Here is a 27,716-nt window from a genome sequence, read left to right as displayed (position 1 = left end):
ACATCATGCATACCTCCATCCAGAAAACAGCCATGGAGTAGATAAGTGTACTTTGGAGTCCCTTTCATACAGTATAGGTAGTCCTCGACTTATGACCAAAATTGAGCCCAAAATTTATGTTGCTAAGCGAGACAGTTGTTATGTGAGTTTCACCCCATTTTGTGTTCTTTCTTGCCAAAGTTGTTAAGTGAATCATTAGTAACACGGTTGTTAAGTGAATCTGGCTTTCCCATTGACTTTGCTTTTTCAGAAGGTCACAAAAGGTGATCACATAGCAACGGTCATAAATATGGACCAACCAAGCATCTGAATTTTGATAAAGTGACCGTGGGGATGCTGCAACTGTCGTAAGTGCAAAAAAAGTCACTTTATTCAGTGCCATTGTAACTTCGAACAGTAACTAAATGAATGGTTGTAAGTTGAGAACAACCAGTATTGTTAAACATGCAAAATATCGTACCAAATATCCAAACTTGCATGGGATTTTACTTACACAAAATGTTGCCTATAGTTACCCGAAACAGCTGACTTTGGCACATACATGGGAAAGATGTTCATGCCATCTATGTGGGTTTCTGGATACCAGATACTGAGGCACGTTGCTGCCTTCATCCCTTTCTGAGTGCCTCAAAATTTCTGCTAAGGCAGTGTTTCTCAAGCTTGGCAAGTTTTAAGCAGTGCTTTTTTTTGTAAAAGAAAAAGGTGCCGGAACTCACACATGTCATACAACCTGCCTTGCCTACCCTACAAGGTTCCATCCAAAAAAGGTGCCGGAACTCCGTTCTAAGCGTTCTATGAGAAAAAAAGCCCTGGTTTTAAGACATGTGGACTTAAACTCCCAGAATTCCTTAGCCTGTATACTGACTGGGGAATTCTGGAAGTTGAAATTCATGCAACTTAAAAGTTGGGTACTTAAGGTATCGAATCTTGCAGAAATGTCTAAGATTTCTGCTTATTTGAAGGATCATTCGCAAGAAAGATATATTTCAGTTTGGAGGAGATGGATAGATTATATTCAGAATAAATATGGGACTAAAAAGTTTCATTTAGCTTATGAGTATATCTTAGATTTTTATTAATTTCAGTATTAGTATTGATTATTTTGTTTAAGTTATTATTATTATGTTTGTAATAATTTGAATGTATCAATGTTAGAGTTACAGCACATTATGAATTTGGTTAATTTTATAATGGATAATTTTAGTTAGAATATGATTATTATATTTATGATCCTGTATTCAGCTCTGGGAAGTGGGGGGGGGGGGTTTGAGGTGGGTGGGTTTTGGGGATGTTTTGTAAAAAAATTTTTTGTAAAACTCTTTAATAAAAAAAAAGTTGCCAAGCTTGAGAAACATTGGGCTAATTAGCCTTTGGTGTAAACCAACGATAGTTTACACAGTTTGATGGCCTTTCACCTGTAGAAATTTCATTCAGAGGAAGACTGTTATAAGGTACCTCACTTGGGTTGATACATTGTTTTAAAGCTAGCCATATTGTGGTTTGTGTGGCTTGGGTTAAGAAACACAGCCTACAGTAACTTTTTTTTCAACAAACACAGAGGAAATGGTCTTTTAACAGAGTCAGATTTTATTTGATGAATAATAAAGGCAAACATACGTGTCCCAGGATAATGTTGCAGGATCCAGTCTGGGTCGGTCACCGGGATCAGAGTGTTTAGTCTTCCAAGATTTTGGACTCGTGCTGGAGCCCATACTCAGGGAACTTCATTTTATTTATGTTGTTTGTTTGTTTCTTCCTACTTGTGACTTTCTTATGACTTGTGGGGATTCTGAGTTGCTCCTGAAAAGGAGAAGATTAAAAACAAAAATCAGTTGATGCAATGAAAATTAATCAGTCCGTGAATCACTGTACCTAAATTCCCTTCTTAAGAGTCATTGTCAACTGCAGGAAATCAGAAGTCCAGGCAGTTCAAGCGAATGCATGTAGGTTTATTATATATTAAAGCTCTCTACAAAAATCTACAAAAATCTGGACTACTAACAGTCAAAGCGAGTTGGCGGTAGATATTAATGGAATTCAAGGTGGGCTGGACTTAGTTCGCTTATAGGCACAAAGGGACTTGAGACTGATGACTCATTTGACACCGCCCACCCCCACCTCCTCAGGCTCAACTTGATCATCTCCTACATCCATGTTTTTATTTCTGAAAATGTAGTTAAAATGTGAGTGATCTGGAAATCCTCTGGTTAAGCTGTTCCAAAGGTAGGACCATCACTTATTTATTTAGCGTATGGCTGGTTACACACAGAATTAAAAGCACTTCATATTTACAAGTTAGAACAGTTAAAACAATTTTTTTTTAAAAAAGAAGCAATTATAAAACCTAAGAGGAAAACAGAAATAACATTTCAGAGTTTAATGTCGAGTTTGGTGATCCAGTCAGTAGCTGCTGTTGTTACGCAGAGGAAGTCCTTAAAATCTCCTGGGTATCTTCTATTAGTGCATTCCCTCACTATATGTTGGATAGTCTGTCGGGGAGCCCCGCAATCACATTGTGCTGAAGGTGTCTTTCCCCATTTATACAGAGAATTGGCACACACCCCATGAGTCGTTCTAATTCTATTGTATGTCACCCATATGTGTCGGGGTAGATTAAATCCTGGAGGTATACTATTAGGATTAATATGCTCAGAAATATCTTGGGAGGTATAGCTACTCCATGCTTCCATCCACTTTTGTATAGTGCTGTGATGTTCGGCCAGCAGCTTAAGCACTGTGAGGAGTGGTGGATTTCTTGACTTTAATCGACATCTTAAGAGAGCAGAGGTATAGGCATGAATGGGTAGAGAGGAGTTTAGCAGGATCTTACTATATTCCCGAATGAGAGCTTCTTGTCGTCGTAAGTGTGGGGGAAGTATGTGGCTAAGAACTGGTAGCCAGCGAATAGGTGTAGATTTTATGCACCCAGTAATTAATCTCATCGTATGGTTGAGTTGAACATCAACAAGTCTTGTATGTGAGCTGTTTATCCATACAGGTGTGCAGTATTCTGCTACAGAGTAGCAAAGCCCAAGGGCTGTGCATCGAAGAGTTGGAGCTGAAGCTCCCCAAGTTGTTCCGCATAGTTTTTGCAGAATGTTGTTTCTGCTGTTAACCTTGGCAGCCATATTCTGAATATGTTTTTTAAAAGACAGGGTCCTGTCTAAGGTGACCCCCAGATATTTTGGAGTTGCCTCATATGGGAGCAATTTGTTATTTAGGTATACATTGAGTTCTCTTTTTGCCAGTTTATTATTAAGGTGGAAACATGATGTGACTGTCTTACTTACGCTTGGGATTAACCTCCACTGGTGGAAGTATGTGCTCAGAGTTGTAAGGTCGGCTGTAAGTACACCTTCTGTAACTTCGATGTCCTTGTGGCTATATGCTAATGCCAGGTCATCAGCGTAAGAGAACTTTGTTGATAGCGTGGGTGGTATATCGGAAATATATAAGTTGAATAAGGATGGGGCCAATACAGAGCCCTGAGGGAGTCCATTATTCAGATGTCTTTGCTTACTAATTTTATCGCCCATGATGACTTGAAAGGTCCTTGCTGAGAGCATGTTATTTATTAGGCGGCCCATGGTCCTACAAGGGACAGTGTGGAGGAATTTGCTTAATAGACCATCCCTCCACACTGTATCGTATGCTGCTGTGAGATCCACAAATACAACAGATGTTTTCAATTTATTCTGATAGCTGCTTTCAATGTGGCTAGTAAGACTAAGGACTTGATCGGCACAGCTCCGATAAGATCTAAACCCAGCCTGTTCAATCAGTATTTGTTCGTTAATTTTCTGTCCAATTCTGTTAAGTATCAACCTTTCAAGTAGTTTATAACAAACACTTAACAGAGCAATGGGGCGATAGTTTTCTGGCTTGTTGCTTTCTTTTCCAGGTTTTAATATGCCAATTACCTTGGTTCTCTTAAATTCTGGAGGGAGCTTACTGGAAGTTAGGACATCTGTGTAGAATTTTGCCAGCCATTCTCTTGTACGAGGCCCAGAATGGATGATAAATTCAGGCATTACTCCATCAAAACCAGGAGATTTTCCAGCTTTGACATTCTTCAGGGCAGTATCTATTTCAGCCACTTGGAAGGGTCGAGCATATTCCTGGCTAGGCGAGCACAAAGTTTTTAAGTGCTTTAGTTCTCTTTTCACTAATTTAGTATGTTTCTTATCATGGGGTACTCTAGTTAAGTTGACAATTCGAGTTGCTACTTGATCTGGAGTAACCTCTTCTTGTTTGCGTTGAACTGGTTGGTCTCCTCTCAATTTTTTCAGTAGGCTCCATGCCTTCCTGCTTGAGTGTTTAAAGTCTAGTCCAGACGTAGTTTGCTCCCATTTCTGCCTGCGCGCCAGGTCAAGGTTATGAAGAAGTTCATCGGCTATCTCAGCATCACCATTCTTTAGATGTTTTTGGTATAGGTTTTCGCAGGTTTCATTCCATCCTGGGATATATTCCTTGCGGAAGCCACGTGAGATGGATTTTTTTAGCCAATGACATGATTGCTTCGACAAAGCGATAGTAGCTTTTACTAACTGCCGGGATACGTCCTATTGTGTTCTCAAGGTCCATCGTAAACTTTTCCCAGTTGGCCATCTTCAGGTTCCACCTTGGTCGGGGTATAGATCTGATAATAGGTATCTTTATTCCTGTCTTAATGATAAAAGGTCTATGTTGGCTATGGGGGAAGGTTGGTAGCACTTGCCGAGAGGCAGGTACAGGTTTGGTTTTATCTTGTGTAACAAAACATAAGTCAGGGTTATACTCTCTTCCATGCAGCTGATTTAAAAGTACCTCGATCTTTAGCATCAAAAACTAGGTATAGGTTGTTCTGCTCTGCCCATTCGCAGAGGGTCTCGCCATTAGTATCATTAAGCATATATCTCCATTGGGTATGGCGGCTATTGAAATCTCCTATATAGATGCCCGGGTGTGGAATCCTTGGAAGAACTGTGTTAGGCCAAGAGATAGTAGGGGGCTTATAGATGTTCATAACTTGGGTGTCTCCAATATTAATTGTGATAGTGTAGATGTTATCCTCACTGCTTGTTTCCAATAAATAAGCGTTTTCAATGTTATTACGCACATATGTTATCAGACCATAAGTTTGATGAAAAATAGCGCCTAAGACATCATATCCAGGTACTTTTCCTCTGCTTTTAAGCTGCTGTTCATTCTCAATGCGTGTTTCCTGGATCACAGCCAAATCGACATAGTTTTCAAGTAGTAGTTTGGAGAGATGTTCACATTTTGATCTACTACTGCCTTCAATGTTAAGTTGGCATATACATACTGAACTTCCAATATTCCGAATCATTTTAGTATTGGTATTTGTTATTTCTGTTATTTCTGCTATTTTTTAGTCCTTAAAAGGACTGTGGAGTTGTGTGTGAAGCCAGGAGATCCTCGCAGATGTCTGGCTACCAGTCCGTCTGTTACTCATTTAGCACCACCCAGGAGGCACGTGTGGCTTAAGGTTTGCCACGGACGCGAGTAACTTTGCCCCCCACTGAAAAGGGTAAACCCCAGGATTTCTGAAGATGGCATTCCCTTGATGGGGGAGCCCTTAACAATGTCATGGAATGTGTGGATGACCTTGAGGTGACACCTAGGAAAGTATTAGACAAGAGAGGGAGGAGCTCCAAGTGGGTTTAAGGTCAGAGAAAGAAAGTTACATCATGAACTGCGGTCCACACATCAAAATAATTGAGTTATCACAAATAAAAGAAATGCCTTATGCATTAGCATCAGGTATGAACCCAGCCAAATGCTTGAGCACCTAATAACAAATTTAAATTTTTTGCACTATAATTTATGGAACACTCTTAGATCTGGGATTGGAAAATAAAAATAACAAATAGACTTCTAGCTGAATTTAGTTTCTGATAACTACAGTATATAACTGTCAATTCTTGGCAGCAGTAATGGAAGAATTCTGTCAATGCTTTCTTCCAGGATGTTGTTCAGCTTCCTTGTCTAACAAATAGCCATGGAGCTTCTTTCCAAATACTAAACTGATCCATCCCAGTTAATGGCTACATGGGTTACAGGTAGTCTTCGACTTACAATCATTCATTGAGCAACCATTTGAAATTACAACAGCACTGAAAAAGTGACTTACTTGCACTTATGACTGTTGCAGCATTCCCACGGTTACATGATTCCGATTCAGGCTTTGGGCAACCAGCATGGATTTACGACAGATGCAACAACCTGGGGTCATGTGATCACCATACCCAATCTTCCCAACTGGCTTCCGACCAGCAAAGTCAATGAGGGAAGCCAGATTCACTTAATAACCGCAGTGATTCACTTAACAACCCTGGCAAAAGAGGTCGTACAATTGTGTATGACTCACTTAACAGCAGCCTTGCTTAACAACAGAAATTCTGTTCCCAATTGTGATCGTAAGTGAAGGGCTACCTGCACTTTCAGATAGTTTTTTTATTTGCACCCTCTATATTGTTCCATCTTATGAACAACTCAATCCTATCTGTGCATGCTGGTAGGAAGACTCAAATCGAGGAAGCCCCTCCTGGCACTTGCACAACATCTCCCCAACAACTTTAATATCACTTCCCAATGGAAAGCCAAGTAGATCATTGAACGCCCAGACATAGGAAGACATATAAATAACTCCACAAAAAAAGATGCCAGGCTTTGAATTACCACATCAACAATGGGCAATCCTGAATAGGATTCTCACCTCACATGGTGTCTGCCTGGACTGTATAAATTGGGCCCAGTATCCTCCCCTCAGTGGGATTGTGGGGTCCCATGTCAAAATGTAGATCACATCATGACCGGCTATAAACTAAGGGCATCTACCATTCCCGGTATCTGAGTTTTTTTATTTAAACAATGCTGCGCTTCAATGATTAGATGGCCTAGACCAGGGGTAGGCAACCTTGGCTCTTTCATGACTCGTGGACTTCAACTCCCAGAATTCCTGAGCCAGCATGGCTCAGCTTGGAAACCTCTCCCTTTCCCCTCAGCATGGCTGGCTTAGGATTTCTGGGAGTTGAAGTCCATAAGTCATAAAAAAGAGCCAAGATTGCTAGCCCTGGCCTAGACGTTAATATTGGAACATAAATGTTTTTGACATTTATGTTTTATTGGGTTCTACTAATCTAGTTGAAAATGTTAACTTATTTAACAGAGAACTTTTATAAAATGTTTTATAGGTGGCATCTAGATCCTAAAAAGCTTGCAAGTATGTATCCGAACTATCAACCTAAATGTTGGAGATGTGGTGGCGAAGACGCAACGTACTTTCACGTATGGTGGACCTGTAAAAAGGTTAAAGCTTTTTGGATTAAAATCTGGTGGAATATGCAGAAGATATTTAAGCAAAGGATAAAGTTTTGTCTGCAATTGTTTTTATTGGGCATAATTACGGATACTACTGTTGTGGACACTAAGTTGATGTTGAACTTAATTACGGCAGCAAGACTTTTAGTAGGTCAATATTGGAAGAAGGAGGAACTGCTGACTATAGAAGAATGGACTTTAAAATTTTCTGACCTGGCGGAAATGGCAAAGATATCGGCTTATTTGAAAGACCATTCGCAACAACGTTATATTATGGAGTGGAAAAAGTGGATTGATTACATCCAGAACAAATATGGGACCAAAAAGTTTCATTTAGCATTTGTATAAGTTTTGATGTGATATTAGTATTGCTTGTAGTCACTTTATACGAGCTAGAGTGCGATAGACTTAATAGTTTATTGTTGTTAACATATGGTTGTTTATGATTGTTTATACCTTTATACCTTGTATTTAGCTCTGGGAAGTCGGGGGGGGGAGGGGGGAAGGGGTGGGGGGAGGGTTAGGGAGGGCTAGGAAGGGTTGGGTAGGGGGTGGGGGGAGGGATTGTTAAAGATAAAATGTATTGAAAAACTTTTCAATTTAAAAAAGAAAAAAAAGAAAATGTTAACTTATATTGCTAGTCCATGTATAGTATGCTAGACACTAAATAAATAAATAAATTGTTCCATCAATTGTACTATGTATATTTCTTTATAAAATACTGGATGGCAATCCTATCAAGATAGCTATGCAAATTCCCCATGACATTCCAAGGAATTTCACAGAAGAGAATACATGTAGCTCAGGTATGAACTAAAAGTTACCTAGTCAGCTAACAAAACATCTGCTAGAAAACAACCAAGCTCAAAGAGAATCAAGGACTCCCCAAGGTATTTCATCTCAGGGGATAATGAGTAAATCATGGCCTCAATCTCACCTTTACTAGAGATACACAACATCAGAAATTTGGACACTGGGGACTAAAAAAAAAGACATGATTTAAGGATCATTGAAATAAATGCAATTATTTTGACAGCATAGAAATATTGTGGCCTTATAAATGATTTATGTATAACAGCATATTTACTGTATAAAGCTAAGAAATATACTTAGTCCAATAATATGTATACATTTATTGATTGAATCTAATTTTTTATTTTTGTTACAATGGATTTATAACTTATTGAACACTAAGGCATGTGACATTTTTTGTTTGTTTGAAAGAAGGGTGAAAATGTACAATGAAAAAGTAACTTTGTAAGTAAAACTACAAAAAATATCAATTTTAATTCTGGTCTATGTACTCTACTGTGGCAAATGCACAAAGCACTCATTTTCAGGGGGCGGGGGGGGGAAGAAAAGCTCAGAAAAGGAGGGAAGCAAGACCCCAAATATTCATTTTTCTCCCATAAAATTTATCTATTCAGTCTCATTTTCTGAATTTGAAGAACTATTATAATAAACCAGTTTTATACTTCTTTGAAGTACTGAGACAGATTTTTCCATGCTTTCACATGTTAATTTATTCTTGATTGGATGTTTTTTCCAAATATTGATGTGAGGTGATCTCACGATGAATCGTTAAAGGAGCTTCCAAGCAAAGGCATCACGCAGAGATGCAATCATATTAGCTTTATTCAATGATAGATCAAAGAGAAAGAAATACTTGGCATGAAAGCATTCATGCCTGCATGTGAGAGAGAAATAAAATAAAACAAAACAAGCTAGCATTACATGACTAAAACAGAAAGACTAAGAGCTAGGAGAGGAGAACTGGAACTAGAAGAGAAATGGAGACTAGAACTAGAAACTAGAACAAAGAACAGCCCCTCGTGCAGAGGTATTTATGGGGGGTCTTGGTCCCTCCCTGACCATAAAACTCTCTCGCCAATGGGGCTGTCGGGTCTGAGACCCTTGGCTCATCAGTGGAAGCAAAGAAGCCTCTTTGCCTCCATCTGATGACCCTTTTGGGAAACTGCCAATGGCTGGCACTAATCATCTAACAATTCCCCTTCTTGCCAGCCAATGACAGGGACCAGTGAATGTATGTGAGGGGTGAGCAGGTGTCATAGACATGCATGAAAACATTCAGAAGGCCAAACACAAACGCTTACACAGAAGGTTGTGCCGGTCAATGGGAACAGGCTTGGTAAACAGATCAGCTATCTGGTCAGCTGTATTACAGTGCTCAACATGTATAAAACCCTTTTTGGTAAGCTGCCTGACATTTTTATAGCGTATGTCTATGTGGCGAGATCTAGATCCTACTGCATAAGCCTCCGAGATTGCAATGGCGGCTGTGTTATCCTCTAGAATTTGGATGGGCAGAGGGGGAGATGCCCAGATGCTTGTTATCAGCTCATTGAACCAAGTCAAATCATTGGCTGTGTCTGACAGGCTGGCATATTCAGCCTCGGCCGTGGAGCAAGAAATAAATTTTTGCTGCCTAACATGCCAATGTATTGGGCAGCCATTTAGCAATATGAGGAAACCAGAAGTGCTCCGTCTAGTTTTGGTGTCGCCAGCCCAGTCTGCGTCTGAGTAAGCGGAGAGCTGGGCCGTCTTCCCCTTCTCTGGTTCTAGCATAAGGAGAGCATCAGCTGTGCCCTTTAGGTATATAAGCACCCTTTTAACAGCAGTCCAGTGGAATTCCTTTGGGTGTTCCACGTGCCTGGACAATAGATTCACAGCTAAAGCTATGTCAGGTCTGCTCCAATTGCTGATGTATAGCAAGGAGCCAATCACAGATCTGTAAAGCGTGTTATCTGTGAACTCAGGACCGTCCTTATGGGTGTGGTTGTAAAAGTCGCTTTGCATTGGGCTATGCGTAGGATTAGATTCTGTCATTTTGCATTTGGCCAGTAATTCCTCTATCTTTTCTTTTTGAGATAGAGCGAACCCCCCTTTAGTGGCCAAAATATGCACACCCAAGTACTTGTCAACCCGCCCCAAAGACTTCAGAGTAAACTTTTCTTCCAGGGCCTTGGCAAATTCATCACACCCTTTCTTGTTAGGCCCTACATATAATAGGTCGTCCACATAAACTAACACCCGTTCTGTGGTTCCCTTGGAATTGCGTGTGAAAACACATTGATCTGCATGAGATGCTGAGAAACCAACTCGTTCTAAACTCTTTCTAAGACAGTCATACCATAATTTCCCTGACTGCTTAAGACCATATAACCCTTTGTGAAGCAACCATGTATTTCCCCCTTCTTGCTGGTAGCCAGGAGGAGCTCTCACGTAGATCTGCCGGTCCAAGTTGGCGTGGAGGTAAGCCGTCTGGATGTCAAATTGGAAGACTTCTTCTCCCAGAGCGGCTGCAGTCACGAGGGCGGCCTTGACGCTCTCTGCCCGGACGGTTGGAGAGTAAGTCTCCGAGTAGTCCTCCATGTAACGCTGAGCAAAGCCCTGGGCTACCAAACGGGCCTTATATAGGTAGAGGCCATTGGCAAGTGGTTTGGCCTTGTAAACCCACCTTGTGCCAATGACTTTCCTCTCCTTTGGAGGTTGCTGGGGGGTGAAGACCTTGAGTTGTTTTAAGCTCTGCATCTCCTTCTCCATCGCGAGCTGCCATTTCTCCTGCTCTTCGATGGGCAGCTCCTGGATGTCAGAGAAGGATTTTGGGGTGACCACAACGCTGTTGACAGACGCGATGTGGCCAATGTCAATTCTCTTTGGCGGGACCCCTTTGTTGGACCGCTTTGACCTCCTTACCTTCTGCCACTCACCGCTCTTTTCTTCCGCGGGTCTCTGAGGTGTCGCTGGGGGTGAAGACGGCGTGTCTTCTTCCATGGGACTGGACGCATCTTCGTCTTGTTCCTCACTTTCGTCGGTGGCAGGGTATGTGGTCGTCTCAGGTGATGTCGTGGTCGGTGTGCCTCTGCTGGGTCGGTTGGCATATGGGCTCAGATCATTTGAGTGGATCTGGGTCCAATTGGAATCCTCTTCGAAAGAGGCAGATTGGGAAGTCACAGGCCTGCCCCCTTCTCCCAGGAAACGATAGGCCTTGGAGCCAGGAGCATAGCCCAAGAACCTTAGTCTCTGGGAAACAGATCTCCCCTTCTTCCGCAGCTGTTTGGGGATGTGCACCCATGCATAGGAACCAAAAACACGCAAATGTGCCAGATTTGGTTTCCTACCGTGAACCAGGAAATATGGGGTCTGGTTCACAACACTGCTCCAGGTGCGGTTTAAGGTGTAATTGGCGTAATGGACCGCCTCTCCCCAGTATGACTCTGCGACACCTGCGTCTGCAATCAGACTACGCATCATGGTTTGCAGGATTCCATTCCTTTTCTCAGCTACACCATTTTGCGAAGGGGTGAATGGTGCAGTTAGAAAATGGCGGATGCCCTTACGCCTTACCCAGTCCTGGAACTTCTGAGACATGAACTCAGCCCCGCGATCGCTCTGCAATTGTGCGATCTTGGTCTTGTACTGGGTCTCTACGAAGTTGTACAGTGACTTTATGGCGTCAAAGGCTTCAGATTTTTCTGTGAGAGTATACACGTGGCCGTATCTTGAAAAATCATCAACGGCAGTGAGAAAATACTTTTTCTTTCCTAGGGATGGTGTGAAAGGTCCAACTAGGTCAACATGTACTAGTTGGTATGGGTATTGAGTCTTACGTAATGACACCTTTGAGGTCGGGGCAGCCTTCCTCTTTGTTTTCTTGCAAATGGCACAGTCCAGAAACACGTCACAGTCCTTGAGCTGGACTCCCTCAGCAAATTCTCCCATCTTTTTAACTACAGGGAAGCTTGCATGTCCTAGCCTTCTGTGCATGAGGTGGATGCACTTATTGTGAATCGGCTTCCCCATTGACACCCTCTTGGCTCTAGTTGCTTTGAGTGGTGCTGTAGGTGCCTGCTGAGATTCAGGCTCCTTGCCCACACTGCCCTTGGAAAGCCTTGGGGCAGGCTGTGGTGGCTTGGGAGAAAAATATGGTAAGCCGTTTATGATTGTAATATTTCCAATGACTTTCTGGTCCCTGGTGACATGACCTCCCCCCTTGCGAAATAAAACTTCCACTTTGTCGTCGTCACACAGTTTGGTAATGCTTAATAGGTTGTTGGCTATGGAAGGAGCATGCAAAACACCTTCCACTTTTCCAAGACCAGGTACAGAAACAAACCCCTCCCCAACAACTGAAGCAGTATCACCGTTTGCAACCTTGACAGATGAGTTAATTTTCTTTAACCTTTTAAAACCTTGACTCATATTAGTAATGTGAGAGGAAGCTCCAGAGTCCAGTAACCATAAGTCAGTGGAGCTATCAGCCTTTGTTGTGGGGGTGAGGGAACAAGTATGCAGAGAATTTCCCTTGCCCCTGCCACGCCCCCTTCCTTGCCCCTTGCCTCTTACTTGATTGGGACCACGTTTAGGGGCTTGATGTTGATGGGGGCAGTCTTTCTTGAGGTGCTCCTCAGAGCCACAGATGAAACACTTAAGCAGAGCATTAATTTGCTCTGAGTTGTGGCGCCCCTTTCTGGCTTGCTGAGTGGTGACTCTGGCGTATTCTCCGGCATCTCGTCTCCTTCTATCCTCTTCGATCAGTCTTCCTGTGAGGTAGGACAGATTTATGTTTTCCCTCTTGACCGCTTCGAGTGAAACAATGAAATTGCTCCAACTCCTGTCTAGGGAAGCAAAAATGATCGCAACCATGCTCACATCATTTACAGGAAAGTCTCTGGATATCAATTCTGACCTGAGTGCCTTTAATTTTGCAAGATGTTCAGGCATGCTGGCACCAAACCTCAGTCTGGTTGTATAAAGCTCAGTTGTAAGTCTGGTGATGGAACCAATGGTATCGCTGTTGAATAAATTGTATAATAGCCGCCACACTTCATCAGCTCTGAGCCCCGCTGGTATGCTGGAGAACAGGTTATTATCCAGAGAACTGAGCAGGATCGAGTAAGCTTGCAAATGTCGCCACTCTTCTTGACGTCCCCATGGGGGAGGGGGTGGTTTCTGAACCATTTGTAGAGTCCCATTCTTTAAGAGATATAGCTGTATATCTTTACTCCAACTGTTATAATTTTCCCCTCCCAGTTGTAGCTTTTTAAAATCGTTTGGAAGATTTGCTGCTGGAATATAGTCCTTTTCAGACCCACTTTCAAAAATTTCTGAAATGTCCATTGACATAAATGGGAAAGGGAAAGGGGTTCCCACAGTGAAAGGGGTCCCTCTAGTGGTCGAGGAGGGAATCCTTTCTTGACTATTTAGTAACTCCAGATGGGCGTGCCCGGAAACCATGTGATCCGGGGGAGGGCGTTGTTCAGGATTTCTCCCTTCTTCCCATGAGGCATTGGGGGGGCGGAGCCCAGATTTGCCAGCTCGTAGTTGCTGCAATGAATCCTCCCGAGAATTGCAGCCACATGGATTTTCATCATTGCCTGGTTTGCCCTGAGGAGCCCATTGCTGGTCCTGAAGACCTGAAGAAAAGGTGGGAGGCCGCGGGGGTTGATTGTTGGGAGGCTGCAGGCTGGATTTCCCCCGGCAGTTGGGCCCTGGGGAGAGGATGGGAGGCCTTGGGGGGGGGTGTGGGCACCCCCGACGTCTGCTTGGCCCCCAGGGCCGTAGTCAGGACTTGGATGGCCGTTTTAATTGCATTTGTATTTGTATTAGTATCGGCTGGGCAGATCTCATCGCCATCATAGGACTTTAGGCTTTGTGGTGGGGAGAGCTCAGGAATTTGCATGCTGCTGTGGCCGGATGCCAGGAATTGCATGTCATTTCTGCTGTATGCCAGGGACTGCTGGCTATTCTGGTTGGATGCCAGGGACTGCTGGCTTTCCAGGCTTAAAAAAGTCTTGTCTTTGTTAGACCGTGTGGGGTTACAGGGGGCCGCCATCTTGTTTCCTGTTCCAGACCATGTGGGCGGAGCCATCTTGTTTCCGCTTGCCCCAGGAAGCTGTACTTAAGGAGCACTCTTTAACAGCCGGGGAGTGCACGCGTGTGCAGGACTGCCCTGCCGGCTCCCGCCCGACGCCGGACGGCTCCGCCGATGCTGCTTCAAGAGGGAAGAGCGCGAGGCGCCTGCCATGGCTCCCCGAGGACTCCTTAGGAGCCGGGGAGCGCGCGCGTGTGCAGGACTGCCCTGCCGGCTCCCGCCAGACACCAGCCTGCCCTGCTTCCTCCACAGTGAGAGGGGAGGGCGTGCCTTCCCGGGCTCGCTGACTTGCAGCCAAGCCGGAGCCGAAAGGGGCTTTTCCTTCCACCCACCCTTTGGAATAGATGCAAGAGCTCCCGGGGTCTGGCGTTTGCAACGGGGAGGGGAAGGGGCTGAGAGGCTCTTGGGGGTGGGAAGGGAGAGTCACGTTGGAGGGGGGAGTGGACTAAGGAGGCTTGAAGTTGCTTTGCAAGAACGGGGGCGCTCGATTGATTTATGTACTATTTTCCGGCGTATAAGACGACTGGGCGTATAAGACGACCCCCCAACTTTTGAGATGATTTTCATGGGTTAAAAAGTCATCTTAACGCCGGAAAATACGGTATTTATCCCTTAAATAAGAGAATAACAGAGTTGGAAGGCACTTTGGAGGTCTTCTAGTCCAAACCCTGCTTAAGCAGGAAACCCTGTATCATTTCAGGCAAATAATTGTCCAATCTCTCAAAAATATCCCAAGGAGTTCCAAGTAGATGTTCTCTTCATACACAGCTTGCTTTTCCATCATACTATTCCCTTTTGGGCGTAAGCAGCGTTGAATATGCCCTGGGGATGGGGAATAGTAAGCCAAATACAGATATGGTCGTAATGGAACCTGCCCATTATAGTCGCACGTTGTGACAGCTATTAAGTGAAGCATGTCACTTAACACGTCTCATCCCTCTCTGCTGAATGCAGTTGTTAAACAAACATGCAGCTCATTAAGTGGAGCACAGGGTACCTCAGGGTTAGTGGAGGCTTTTAGAGACCAAGCAAAGGCCTAGGTCAGGGGTAGGCAACCTCGGCTCTTTTATGAGTCATGGACTTCAACTCCCAGAATTCCTGAGTCAGCAGAATTCTGGGAGTTGAAGTCTATGAGTCATAAAAGAGCCGAGGTTGCCTACCCCTGGCCTAGGTCCATCTGCCCCAGCCCTCTGAAGGCCTTCCCCACCCCCATTCTCCACTTCCTAACCCTTGGGTCCCCAAAGGCCTTTTCTTACCCATACCAGGTTCCACCCCACCAGGCCAAACATCCTCCTCCTCACTTAACCTTTGAAGACTTTGGAGGCCTTCCAGACAGCTGGAACTGATCACTAGAACGGATTGGGCCTCAGAGAGTTCCAAAACTCAGAGAGTTCATGCAGACTGCATTAGTGAAGCAGAATAGGTCACTTTGTCCCTTGGCCACATGGTGCGATTGTGAAAACAGCCACCATGTTTCCAGCAGTGGAATTGCATTCTGGTATCGCAGCCGCTTCTGGAAATATGCCATGCGGCCATGGGACAAACTGCTCCATTTTGCTGCCTTACTGCAATCTGCACAGTGCTGCAGAAGCTTTCTGCTGCTTTCTGCAAATCGGTGCAACCTCATCAAGGCAACAAAATAGACAGGTTTGTTCCATGGCCACCATTTTTTCCTGCCACCCCCCGCAAGTGGGTAAGACAAAATGGCATCAGCTTCTGGGTTGCTGCCATGTGGCCCAGGAAGAAACCACTCCAATACTGCAGAAAGCTTCTGCAGCAGTATGCAGATTGCATTAAGGCAGCAAAATGGAGCAGTCTGTCCTGCACCCACCATTTTGTCCCCTCCCCAAGCGGGCAGGACAAAATGGCAGCTGCTTCTGAGGTGCTACCATGCAGCTTAGTGATGTGTGACCTGCCTTTCTTCTGCAACATGAGGTATGGAGATCTTCAGAAGGTGTGGTATGGATGATGGGTGGATAGGGAGCAAGTGCTTGCAGGGTCTTGGAAGGGTGGGAGGGGAGGGGAGAGATCAGGGCACTGCAGCATCTGTGTGGTCGATTATAAGGGCAAATGACTTTGAAATGAGGATATATGTAGCTTCATTAAATGACCGGTCATATCTCGAGGACTACCTGCATATTGAGACATCAGAGGAGAAAAGTAAATATATATTATTTTATACTACCATGTTTCCCTGAAAGTAAGACCTATCCCGAATATAAGCCCTAGCTTGATTTTTATGTGTGAACATAAGTTCTACCACAAAAATAAGCCTTATTTAAGACCCCACCCACTTCGTCCCACCATCTGGTTGTACGAGGTAGGGCGGAGATGCATGCGTAAAAATCACGTTAGGGCAGGGGGGTGGGGGGGTGGAACCATGCCACATGGCCTGCACCCGCTTACCTCAGGACCGCCACAGCCAGGCTCCCACATCCTGACAATTAAAAGTGGAACAGCTTGTCTGCAGACATTCTGGTTGCTTCATCACTGGAGGTTTTTAAGAAGAGACTGGACAGTCACTTGTCTGAAATGGCTCAGGAATTCTGGGAGTTGAAGTCCACGAGTCATAAAAGAGCCAAGGTTGCCTACCCCTGGACTAGACAGTCACTTGTCTGAAATGGTATAGGTCCTTTTTGAGCAGGGGGCTGGACTAGAAGACCTCTAAGGTCCCTTCCAGCTCTATTCTGATTCTGAATACTTGTTGGAAAGAAACAACTCTTGCCATGCATACCGCAGGGGGTTTCTCCCCCAAATGAAAAGGAACATGTAAATGAAGATTCAATCATCCAGGCCAAAAGTATCTTAAAAGGTTAAATCAGAGCATCTGTACCAAAGGTTGGGCAAGATGATTCTTCATTTTTTTCCATTGTGTAATAATAACGCAATAACATTACCTGCATTGTTAATTAAATATACAGTTCATTTTGACAGTTTACAGGAACTATTAAGATGTTGATGTATAAAAACATTCTGTCATAAGACATTAGTATTGCCAAAAAAAAAAAGGCTCAAAGGCGATAGAGAAATGAATGGGAGGAAAATGAAAAGAAACAATACAAAAAAATGTTTCGGCATTTTCGTCACCGTAAATTCAGGATAAACCCGATCATTTAAACCTGAAGTGAATGATTTGGTACAATATGCATAATACACACACATTTTACACATCGCACCCGTGTGTAACCGCATGTTATTGGAAGCAGGACCAGATGTTTTGCCCTCGTAAAGACTCGCGAGTCGTGACTCGCGGGGATTATTTTATTTATTTTAATTCCATTTATATCCCGCCCTTCTCCGAAGACTCAGGGCGGCTTACAAGCTTAGCAGTAGCCTTCATTCTATGTATATGCCTGCTTATTAGGGCTTTCACACACACCCCCAAGCGGCATTATTACAAAGTCAGCTTAATTGCCCCCAACAATCTGGGTCCTCATTAGGTTAGATGAACCAACACATGTAGCCTTGTTAAAACCACACTTTGCGTACTTCCTCCCCCAGAAGGGCACCGGCTGAGAACTGTGGGAGCTGAAGCCCAGCTGCTCACTTGGAGAACACCGCGCTAGGGGATAATGTTTTCAGAAATCGGTTAGAAAACGAGAAAACACTTTCGTCGGAAGGCAGAACACGCTTAGAATGGAATGCCTACTCGGCGATGACGTCACTCCCCTCCTCTGGGGCGGGGGGGGGGAAAAGATCCAGCTGTTAAAGGCGAAGGAGCCGTAACGCCGAGAGGTACTTTCGTCATTAGCCAGTTTCTCTGTCACACAAAAAGCCAACGTTCATTGGCTGTTATTCTTTTAAGCAAATCGCCGGCAATAGGCCAGGCGTGAAAAATGTCTTATTTCTACTGGCTGGTAGGGAGAGAAGGCGGAGCTGCTCACAAGACCTATAAAAGCAGACTCCCCGGATTCTCCTCTTCCTTTTCCCCCCCCCTCCTGGTTGTTGTTGTCGTCTGAGGTGGGAGGTAAGGGAGCTTTTACTTTGCCAGACTAGGACTGGCGTTACCGAGTCGAACCGGGAGAATGGAGCCGCGGCGGCGGCGGCCAGCGATCGAAAAGAGTTCGTTTAAGAAAAAGGGGTCTCGCGGCCTACGCGTAGCGAGCGGCGGAGCGCATGCGCTTGAGAAGCTTGGCGCCCGAGCCTCCATTTTCTCCCCGTCCCCCGCTTCCTGCACGTGTGTCGGCCCTTGGATGCAGCCCTGCGCGTTTCGCAGGCGGCCGCTCCGGCATCGTGGCCATCCTACCCTTCAGGAGTTGCTGAATGGCAGCTTAGCAGCCGTTCCGGCCAGCACATCGTGAGAATGAGGGATAATAGGAGTTAACCCGCGTGTTTCCCCCTTCTCGGGCCTGGTTTTTTTTTTAGGTGGTCAGTAGGTGAATTAGTTCCTGCACCATTATCGATGTCCTTCCCTGGAATTAGTGATTCCTCTTTCTGCGGCATGAAACTTGGGTTTCTTAAATGCCGAACTCGTACTTTGGGAATGGATTCTCAAAACTTGGAATTAAAAAGCCTAGGTATCCTCAAGGGCCCTCTCTCATCTTGCTAAGGGCAGCAACCTGGGAAAAAAAAGAGAAACTAAATCCTATTTCTGAGATCACTCTTTAAAACTTTGGGGGAAAGTGGGAGATTATTTTGTGTTGTCAAATTGATGAAAGCCCCGTTTGACTCTGAAGTGACTCCGGGCAATAGACAATTATAAAAGACATTATACGAGGCCACCTAAAAGCATTTTTAAATAAAGTAAGAGCACGAGAAAACGCCGATTGAAAGTTTTGTGAGTGGCTGAATGCTGATGATTCTTTTACGTGCGATGTATAGGCAGCTAAGTAAGGCCTTGCCCGTTCAGAGCAAACTGATGGTTTTTGAAGTGTTAATACTGTATATCGCAGTACGGTTTTCCTCTCTTTGAGAACATCTAAGAGAGACAATGTCGATTAAATGAATACTGAATTTAATACAAAATGGATTTGAGGTGCAGAATAAACCTAGGTGTGAGAGAGTTGCCCGTTTGTAAACTACATATATTCCATTCCCTTAACTGGGGTGTTTTACTTCCTATTCTGTAAATTAGTGAATATAAGCAAAGCTTTATAAGGACCGTGAAAGCTAGGTTTTTTAAACTTTCATTTGTTCTGTGGGGTCTTTTCCATCCATTTAAGATCCTATCCATCCCTAATTTGGAAATGGGACATCACCGTGTTTATCCAGAACTAACGGTAATTAATGTGGTACATGTGAGTTGAAACTCTGTTTAAAGTTTAAAAATTCTGTTTGGTTTGGTGTCTTGTGTGGAAATTTTTCCCACCTTCCTCAGAAGTAATATCTAGCTAGTCAAAAGAGAAAGGGAAAATAAATTATGGCTTCTGGCTTGAAGCAGAGGAGAACAAATTGGTGAGGTGAGACAGATCTATAAAAGGCTGGTGCGGTTCACTGTTGTATAAAAAGGCATTCCCAATTAAGAATGTGAACTGAAAGATGAATTTGGTTTATGAAATAGTCATGGAGATAATTAGGTAGTGTTAAATGATACTGGATGAGACTGCCACTTATAATGGAAGCTCTATCAGTTGAGTCTGCCACAGATTTGAGTGGTATATAGATAGTAATATATCTGGTGATTTCTGTTACAGGGCTTGCATTTGTTTAAAATGTTATATCGTTTGTCCACAGGCTTGGCCTCTGTCTCTTTAGACTAGAATGCCAGTTGCCAGGAGTTGGGTATGTCGGAAGACTTATGTCACCCCCAGGCGGCCTTTTGAAAAATCACGCCTTGATCAGGAGTTGAAACTTATCGGTAAGATTTATTCATTTGTCTCTTGTTTCTAGATAAATTGTGCCTTGTGAAGTAAAACAATCTGCTAAATGAATGGATGATAAAACTATTAAGAACTATAAATAAATTCATAGCTGCTGTCAAGTGAAAACAGTGGAGCAGCTCGCCACCTGGATGTGGATGTTTTATAGCTGGAGGTTTTCAAGAAAAGTTGGATAACCATTTGTCCAGGATGGTATAAGGATTCCTGCTTTGAGCCAGGGATTGGAGCAGAAGACTTCCAAGGTCCCTTCCAGCCATATGATTCTATAAAATAAGTCCCAGGACTGTTTTGTGTTTCTGTCGTCTTCCAAAGTGCCACAATGATTGAGAAAAGAAATACTCCTCTTTAGTTGGGAAATGAATTCTCCAATTGAAAAATTAAAAGAAAAAGATCTCATTTTGATGGATAAATTGGAAGGGATGATATTTACTTTAACCAACAAAGATTCAAATTGAATTCTGTCCAGAAGGAGAATGGGTTTTTTAAAAGAAAAATTATAAAGGAGAATTGGAGGCCCCTAAGAGATTTTTGCATGAAACGGAAATAAAATGCATTTGTGATTTTGATGGTTTGGGGAAAATAATAGATCATAGTGAAGGTTTTTTCTAATCATAGGGTAATATGTGTGTGTGTTTATGTATGTATATACAACTATATAACAAGGTAGTGAACATACCTAATGATACTCCTTCCTCCTATTTTTCCCCCTAACAACCACCCTGTGAGGTGGATTGGAGTGAAATGACTGGCTCTAGGTCATCCAGCTGGTTTTCATGCCTAAGGTGGGACTAGACCTCACAGCCTCCTAGTTTCTATGCCAGCACCTTAACCACTACACCAGGGGTAGGCAACCTTGGCTCATTTATGACTCGTGGAGTTCAACTCCCAGAAATCCTGAGCCAGCATGACTGGCTCAGGAATTCTGGGAGTTGAAGTCCACGAGTCATAAAAGAGTCAAGGTTGCCTACCTCTGCACTACACCTATGTGGCTGTCATAACTTTGTGATATACAATCCAAAGGAAATTGGAAAATCCTGTTTTTTCTTTCTGATTCCTCCTGCACTTTTTTCCTTATTGTTTCTGCTCTGGGTTAGTTTATATTAGTTTATATGTCTTTTGTAAAACCTTTAATAAAAATTATACCCAACTTCCCCGAGGGAAGAGGTATGCTAATCAAGAGCAAGTTTTTCCAGAGGAATGGGGCTAATTCTAAGAAGACCTTACAAGTTGGGAAAAGAATCTGTCCTTGATTGAACAGCTGTGATCCTTGTAACTGCATTTTAAAAGTTTTAGGATTCTTTTTCTAGGTGAATATGGGCTGCGGAACAAGCGGGAGGTATGGCGAGTGAAGTTCACTTTGGCCAAGATCCGCAAAGCTGCCCGAGAGTTGCTCACCCTGGATGAGAAAGATCAACGGCGCCTTTTTGAAGGTAATACGGCAAAACTAGACACTGAACCAACAGCTTTGGCACAGTTGCTTTCGGACCTATGACTCACTCAAAGAAGCCTGCTGAGTACCTTGATATATTTAACTTTTTTTCCTCATGCCAGCTCTGTAAGTAACTAATCTGATTATAAGATAGGTAGTGTGTGTTATAAGATTACACAAATGCCTGGATTCCACAACATGTTAAATGGGGTCAAGGGAGGATAGTTAATGTGTGATGGAAATACCAAAAAAAGCATTAATGGAGCCAATTTGTCACTGATAGTTGAGAGTGTAGTTGTAAACAAACTTAAGTTATGACAGGTTTAAACTATACCCTTTCTAGCTTCCATACGTCATCTTTTTTTAAAAAAAAGTTTTTAAAAGAGTCTTGTCTATTATGAAGTTGACTACCAAGGTCGGAAAGGTAAGAAATACCAGCCAGAAATAGTTTGGCCACAGTGGCCAAGCCAGTAGTGTGTCAGCCTGAGTAATAACACAGGGGTTAGTATTGAGAACACATTATTACTCACCTTGTGTAACAGCTTGCTAAGATACTAGGCTCTTTTTTAAATAAATGGGTAGGGATTCTGTAGTATCAGTTTTTTGAGTCAGTTAAGGTGGTTGAGAATTGACAGAACAGTCCGATTGGACTAAATATGTTCTGTGAACATGGCTGCCATTGATGTTGAGGAGAGATTTGAACTTTAATCTCAAGGTCTCTGCTCAGTTGGAAACACAGTTATTGATAAATACTTTCCACAATCTACCCCTTACGCTGCTGCTGTCCCAATACCATTTCTATATCCTGGGATTGCTTCATTTGTATTTCTTTGCATGGCCAGTTAACTGTGATGGTTGTATCTTTCAGTACTGCGCACCCATAAACATGCTAATCTGAACATTGTCTCAACACTTATATGGAAAGACCAATTTGTTGATGTCTCTCAAATTTCTCTCAGGCAATGCCTTGCTGCGCCGTTTGGTCAGAATTGGGGTGCTTGATGAGGGCAAAATGAAACTGGATTACATCCTGGGTCTGAAAATTGAGGATTTCCTGGAGCGTCGTCTCCAAACCCAGGTCTTCAAACTGGGCCTGGCTAAGTCCATCCATCATGCTCGTGTGCTTATCCGCCAGAGACACATCCGGTATGCTGCTGAGAGACAAGAGTTTGAGGAATGTGAATTTTAAGATACCTGTGAACTGCTGACATTAGGTGTCAGCATCAGGACGTGTGCCTCTGAAGTAATATTTGCAATATCTTTTATGTGTAGCCTGTGCAGCGATAAACTCTGGCCCTGGCTTGGGCCTTCATATACCACCAAACCCTTTTGTGGATGGAAACCTTGGATAGCTCAGTAGAATAGCAGTGTCAAAACAACTGTCAAAGATTTCGGCAAGGTTCACTGTGGCTTGGCCGTACACCTTGTGAAGCTCTGCCACATGGGTAGCCAAGGTAACACCAAGTACTGCTCCTACTTAGCAAGCACAGCAGTAACCTAATATGATCCTTCCGTACAAGTAAATTGATGGATTTTGCAATGGGTTGGAGGATTTTTTTTTTTTATCTTCAGTTGCTGAATTCCAGTAAGCAACCCCAGCAAAAAAAAGTTGCCAAGAGTCATAGTTTTGACTTTTTGGTGGACTACAAATTTCCCATTTTCTTAATTATATGTTACCACAAGCTGGAATTAGGTAGGTTTTACCTATTATAGGCAGCAACAGCAACTTTCACATATAAATCAGTTTCTTCCATGGTGTGCTGGCTACTTCCGAAATATAGTTCCATATCTGTTTTGTAAATTAGTAAATGATTCTATGGTGCCAAATATTATGGTATATTTAATGGGGAGATAAAGGCCATGATAGGTTCTGTTGCAAATTACAACTGGTGCTTTGATGCTTTTGCTGCACTGAATACATGTCTTGCTTGCACTGGCAAGGCAATTTTAAATGCTTTGTTATGGGCAGGCAAGGGGCTGGGGGAACAAAACAGATTAAAATTACAAAGCATAAAATTTGGTCATTGCTAAGCGAGTTTCTTGTCTGACTAGGTTACTGTCGAGTTAGCAGTAACACCATTCTGATTGCTCTGTACTTCATTATGAGTAACAATTTCTCCTTTAAAGAGAGAAACTCCAATAGAGAATATTCATAGCTCAGGGTTGAAATGAGGGGTGCTTGTGATGATGTTTCCTAGTTTGGGTAATGAAATATTTGCAAGAAAACAACCAAGCTTGGAGAGCACAAAGGGATCCCTGAGTGAAATTAGGTTTCAAAACAAATGGATCCAAAAACCTCTTGCAGTCACTCTATACATAACCCTGAAGTTAGTGGCCGTCGGGGCTTTGACTTCTGAATGTTGAGGGTACTGAGGCTGTGAGCTCAGGAAATATTTGTAGAGCTTGTTTGTTTTGTCAAATATTTCCCACGAGTTCTAGACGAGATTATTTATTCACTAATCTAATCATTTCCTTTCCCCCTTTTAGTGTAAGGAAGCAAGTGGTGAACATCCCTTCCTTCATTGTTCGGCTAGACTCCCAAAAGCACATTGACTTCTCACTCCGGTCACCTTATGGTGGTGGCCGGCCAGGCCGCGTCAAGAGGAAGAACGCCAAGAAGGGCCAGGGCGGTGCTGGCGGTGGAGATGATGAAGAGGAAGATTAAAGTGTAAACTCTGGCTTTCCTGCCACGTAAACTGGTGGGCCTTTGAGCCTATCTTAACTAACATCATCCAATAAAAAGTATTTGTGGGTAAAATACTACAGTTCCATGGTGTCAAGAGAATTATGAACATGTGGTAACCTGAACATGTTTTTTTTTTCTTGCCTCTGCTCATCCCGACAATGAGAGCTCTGTGAATTGAATGTTGACTTCACACTTCCCAGATTGACATGTTTGCTTCTTGGCACAAAAAGGGAATGGAATATGAGAAGGGAATAGAGAGGAAGATTGGCGATACAAATGAGCTGGGAGAGGTGACAGGCCTGGCTGTTTTGAGAATGCTACATGGGCACAATTATTTCATTTACGTTACTTACTCAACACGCTCCAAGGCATAATTTCAGGGGATTGGTTTCTTCCCTTTCACCTCATTCTTTCTTTCTGTTTGTCTTTGTCTTGCCAAATTTAAACTGAACTGGAAAGAGGCCATTTCTGATGCGGTTTTCGATCATGGTTCCCTGCACCCTCAATACCACTTCTCTCTACTTTGCCTGCCCAAATGGAATTATTTCTAGAATGGGTGCACACATACACTCCGTACTCCTTTACCTCTAAGACAGGGGTGTCAAACTCAATTTCATTGAGGGCCGCATCAGCATTGCGGTTGCCCTCGGGCCGGGTGGGCGTGGCCTACTGGGTAGGTGTGGCTAGAGTGCGTATGGCCTACTGGGTGGGCGTGGCCAGCTCTACATCGTTTGCATCAAGGGTGCCTATGGGGGCCTGGGCAGGAGTGGGACAGATCGGAGGGTCTCTGGCAGGAGGAGGGTCTGTGGGCCAGGGCCAAGGCAGTGGGGGCCGTTCCCTCACTGTTTCCAGGATGGCTTCGCGGGCCGCATGAAACCACTTCACGGGCCAGATGTGGCCCCCGGGCCTTGTGTTTGACATGTCTGCTCTAAGAGGTTATTGATAAGGTGTTGCAGATGAAAGTACAGGTGAAACTCAAAAAATTAGAATATCGTGCAAAAGTTCATTTATTTCAGTAATGCAACTTAAAAGGGGAAACTAATATGAGATAGACTCATTACATGCAAAGCAAGATAGTTCAAGCCGTGATTTGTCGTAATTGTGATGATTATGGCTTACAGCTCATGAAAACCCCAAATCCACAATCTCAGAAAATTAGATTACATGCAATCGATAAAAGGAGTGTACATAGAACAATATCGGACCTCTGAAAAGTATAAGCATGCACATGTACTCAGTACTTGGTTTGGGCCCCTTTTGCAGCAATTACTGCCTCAGTGCGGCGTGGCACAGAAGCTATCAGCCTGTGGCACTGCTGAGGTGTTATGGAAGACCAGGATGCTTCAATAGCGGCCTTCAGCTCTTCTGCATTGTTCGGTCTCATGTCTCATCTTTCTCTTGGCAATGCCCCATAGATTCTCTATGGGGTTCAGGTCAGGCGAGTTTGCTGGCCAGTCAAGCACAGTAATCCCACGGTCATTGAACCAGGTTTTGGGGCTTTTGGCAGTGTGGGGAGGTGCCAAGTCCTGCTGGAAAATGAAGTCAGCATCCCCATAAAGCTCGTCTGCGGAAGGAAGCATGAAGTGCTCCAAAATCTCCTGGTAGATGGCTGCGTTGACCCTGGACTTAATGAAGCACAGTGGACCAATACCAGCAGATGACATGGCTCCCCAAATCAACACAGACTGGAATCTTCACACTGGACTTCAAGCATCTTGCAGTGTGTGCCTCTCCATTTTTCCTCCAGACTCTGGGTCCTTGGTTTCCAAATGAGATGCAAAAGTTGCTCTCATCAAAAAAGAGGACTTTGGACCACTGAGCAACAGACCAGGTCTGTTTTTCTTTAGCCCAGGTAAGACGCTTCTGACGTTCAGGAGCGGCTTGACAAGAGGAATACAACATTTGAAGCCCATGTCCAGGATCCGTCTGTGTGTGGTGGCTCTTGATGCACTGACTCCAGCCTCAATCCACTCCTTGTGAAAGTCCCCAACTCTTTTGAATGGCCTTTTCCTGACAATCCTCTCCAGGCTGTGGTCATCCCTGCTGCTTGTGCACCTTTTTCTTCCACATAACATTCTATTAATGTGCTTTGATACAGCACTTTGGGAACATCCAACTTTTGCAATTACCTTTTGAGGCTTTTCCTCCTTATGGAGGGTGTCGATGGTTTTCTGCACAACTGTCAGGTCAGCAGTCTTCCCCATGATTGTGATTCCTACTGAACCAGACTGAGACCATTTAAAGGCTCAGGAACCCTTTGCAGGTGTTATGGCTTAATTAGCTGGTTAGAGTGGGACACTTTGAGCCTAGAATATTGCACCTTTTCACAATATTCTAGTTTTCTAAGATTGTGGATTTGGGGTTTTCATGAGCTGCAAGCCATAATCATCACAATTATGACAAATCACGGCTTGAACTATCTTGCTTTGCATGTAATGAGTCTATCTCATATATTAGTTTCCCCTTTTAAGTTGCATTACTGAAATAAATGAACTTTTGCACGATATTCTAATTTTTCGAGTCTCACCTGTAATGATAACTTTATTGTCACTTTGAATGTACACCAATTGGCATACATCAAAATGAAATTTCGTTGCATACAGCTCTCAAAGGGTCACCACCTCCGATATATACTCCTTGTTCGGGGCCCGCTCAAATTTCACATTGTCCATTTTAGTCTCTAGGGAGTGAACGATGGCAAACAGGACAGATGGAAATCGGGCTCCATGTGGATTAGCCCTCAAATTCGCTTGTATTCTGACAACCTCGCCTTCTTTCCTTTTTCTGATCCTGACTCTTCCACCTTTTCCTTAAAGAGGCCTGGCTTCTTTTCGCCACTGGAGCACACTGCCGCCGCCACCAACTCCTCCAAAAGCCTCTCTCTCTTCCTCTGGGCCTGCCGACAGCCTCATCCAGTTCCTTCGCTCCATAAGCTCCAGGTCCTCTCCTCCTCTGCCTCCTCTGGAAACAGCCCTGATTTGCAATACAATCCATCACTAGGCCAGCAGTCAGATCTTGCTGCTGGTAGAACAAATTCAAACAGCGCCAACGACTTTTAACGGTCTCACCAACAGTTCCAAAACAACTAGAAACTCGCCATGCCAGCAAAGATTGTCGGTCGTATGTTACCTTAGTTCCACCATGTTGCTCAAACACATTAAAATCTTCCTGATCATGTGGCCTATAGCCCTTACTATCCCTCCCAAAACTATTCGCCTTCAAGAGCCAATGCAGCCGCAGCCATTCCAGGCGCCGCCATCTTAGAACATAGTAGTGCAAAGGTGAACAATTAATAAAAAAATAGGGGAAATAAGGTAGGCTCTGTCCCAAAGGTAGATCTCTGAGAAGATAAAAAGCTGACTTTTTACCTCTTGCAAGCTTTTGTTACTTTCACTCAGGAAGCAGGAAAGCAAACTGGCCTCTTGATAAAAACATCCTTTTTTCCTATTGTTGGAGAGGAATTGGCTGGGCTTCCCAATAGGATCCGGGAAGAGGTCTGGCTTGCCAGTAAGAAATCGTAAATGAACTCGGAAAGCGAAAGAATCAAGTCAGTTTGCAGATGAT

The 27,716-nt window shown here is 43.7% G+C and overlaps 1 protein-coding gene across 2 annotated transcripts; it reads left to right on the top strand.

The window, feature by feature from the left end:
* The first annotated feature begins 18,113 nt into the window (after positions 1-18,113).
* On the top strand, positions 18,114-24,226 carry LOC308676689 (small ribosomal subunit protein uS4). Of its 2 annotated transcripts, none has more exons than XM_081342679.1 (5): positions 18,114-18,185; positions 19,892-20,015; positions 21,345-21,467; positions 22,426-22,612; positions 23,954-24,226. In XM_081342679.1, the coding sequence occupies exons 2-5, from the start codon at positions 19,919-19,921 to the stop codon at positions 24,129-24,131; spliced, it is 585 nt and encodes a 194-aa protein (XP_081198805.1). In that variant the 5' UTR covers positions 18,114-18,185; positions 19,892-19,918; the 3' UTR covers positions 24,132-24,226. The 2 variants fall into 2 exon arrangements, with proteins under 2 accessions (XP_081198805.1, XP_081198806.1); XM_081342680.1 differs by lacking the exon at positions 18,114-18,185 and adding an exon at positions 19,414-19,437.
* The last annotated feature ends 3,490 nt before the right edge of the window (positions 24,227-27,716 follow it).

This window comes from Vipera berus (assembly GCF_964194415.1).
Source record: "Vipera berus genome assembly, chromosome: W".
NCBI classification, from domain to species: domain Eukaryota; kingdom Metazoa; phylum Chordata; class Lepidosauria; order Squamata; family Viperidae; genus Vipera; species Vipera berus.
The sequence above is the reverse complement of the archived record's forward strand: the minus strand, read 5'-3'. Positions and strand labels throughout refer to the sequence as shown.

Bases quoted from the DNA above. Each gene is read 5' to 3' on its own strand.
- LOC308676689 (XM_081342679.1), top strand. From the start codon at position 19,919: ATGCCAGTTGCCAGGAGTTGGGTATGTCGGAAGACTTATGTCACCCCC. The intron at 20,016-21,344 runs GTAAGATTTATT...TTCTTTTTCTAG, and splicing joins TCAGGAGTTGAAACTTATCG to GTGAATATGGGCTGCGGAAC. The intron at 21,468-22,425 runs GTAATACGGCAA...AATTTCTCTCAG, and splicing joins TCAACGGCGCCTTTTTGAAG to GCAATGCCTTGCTGCGCCGT.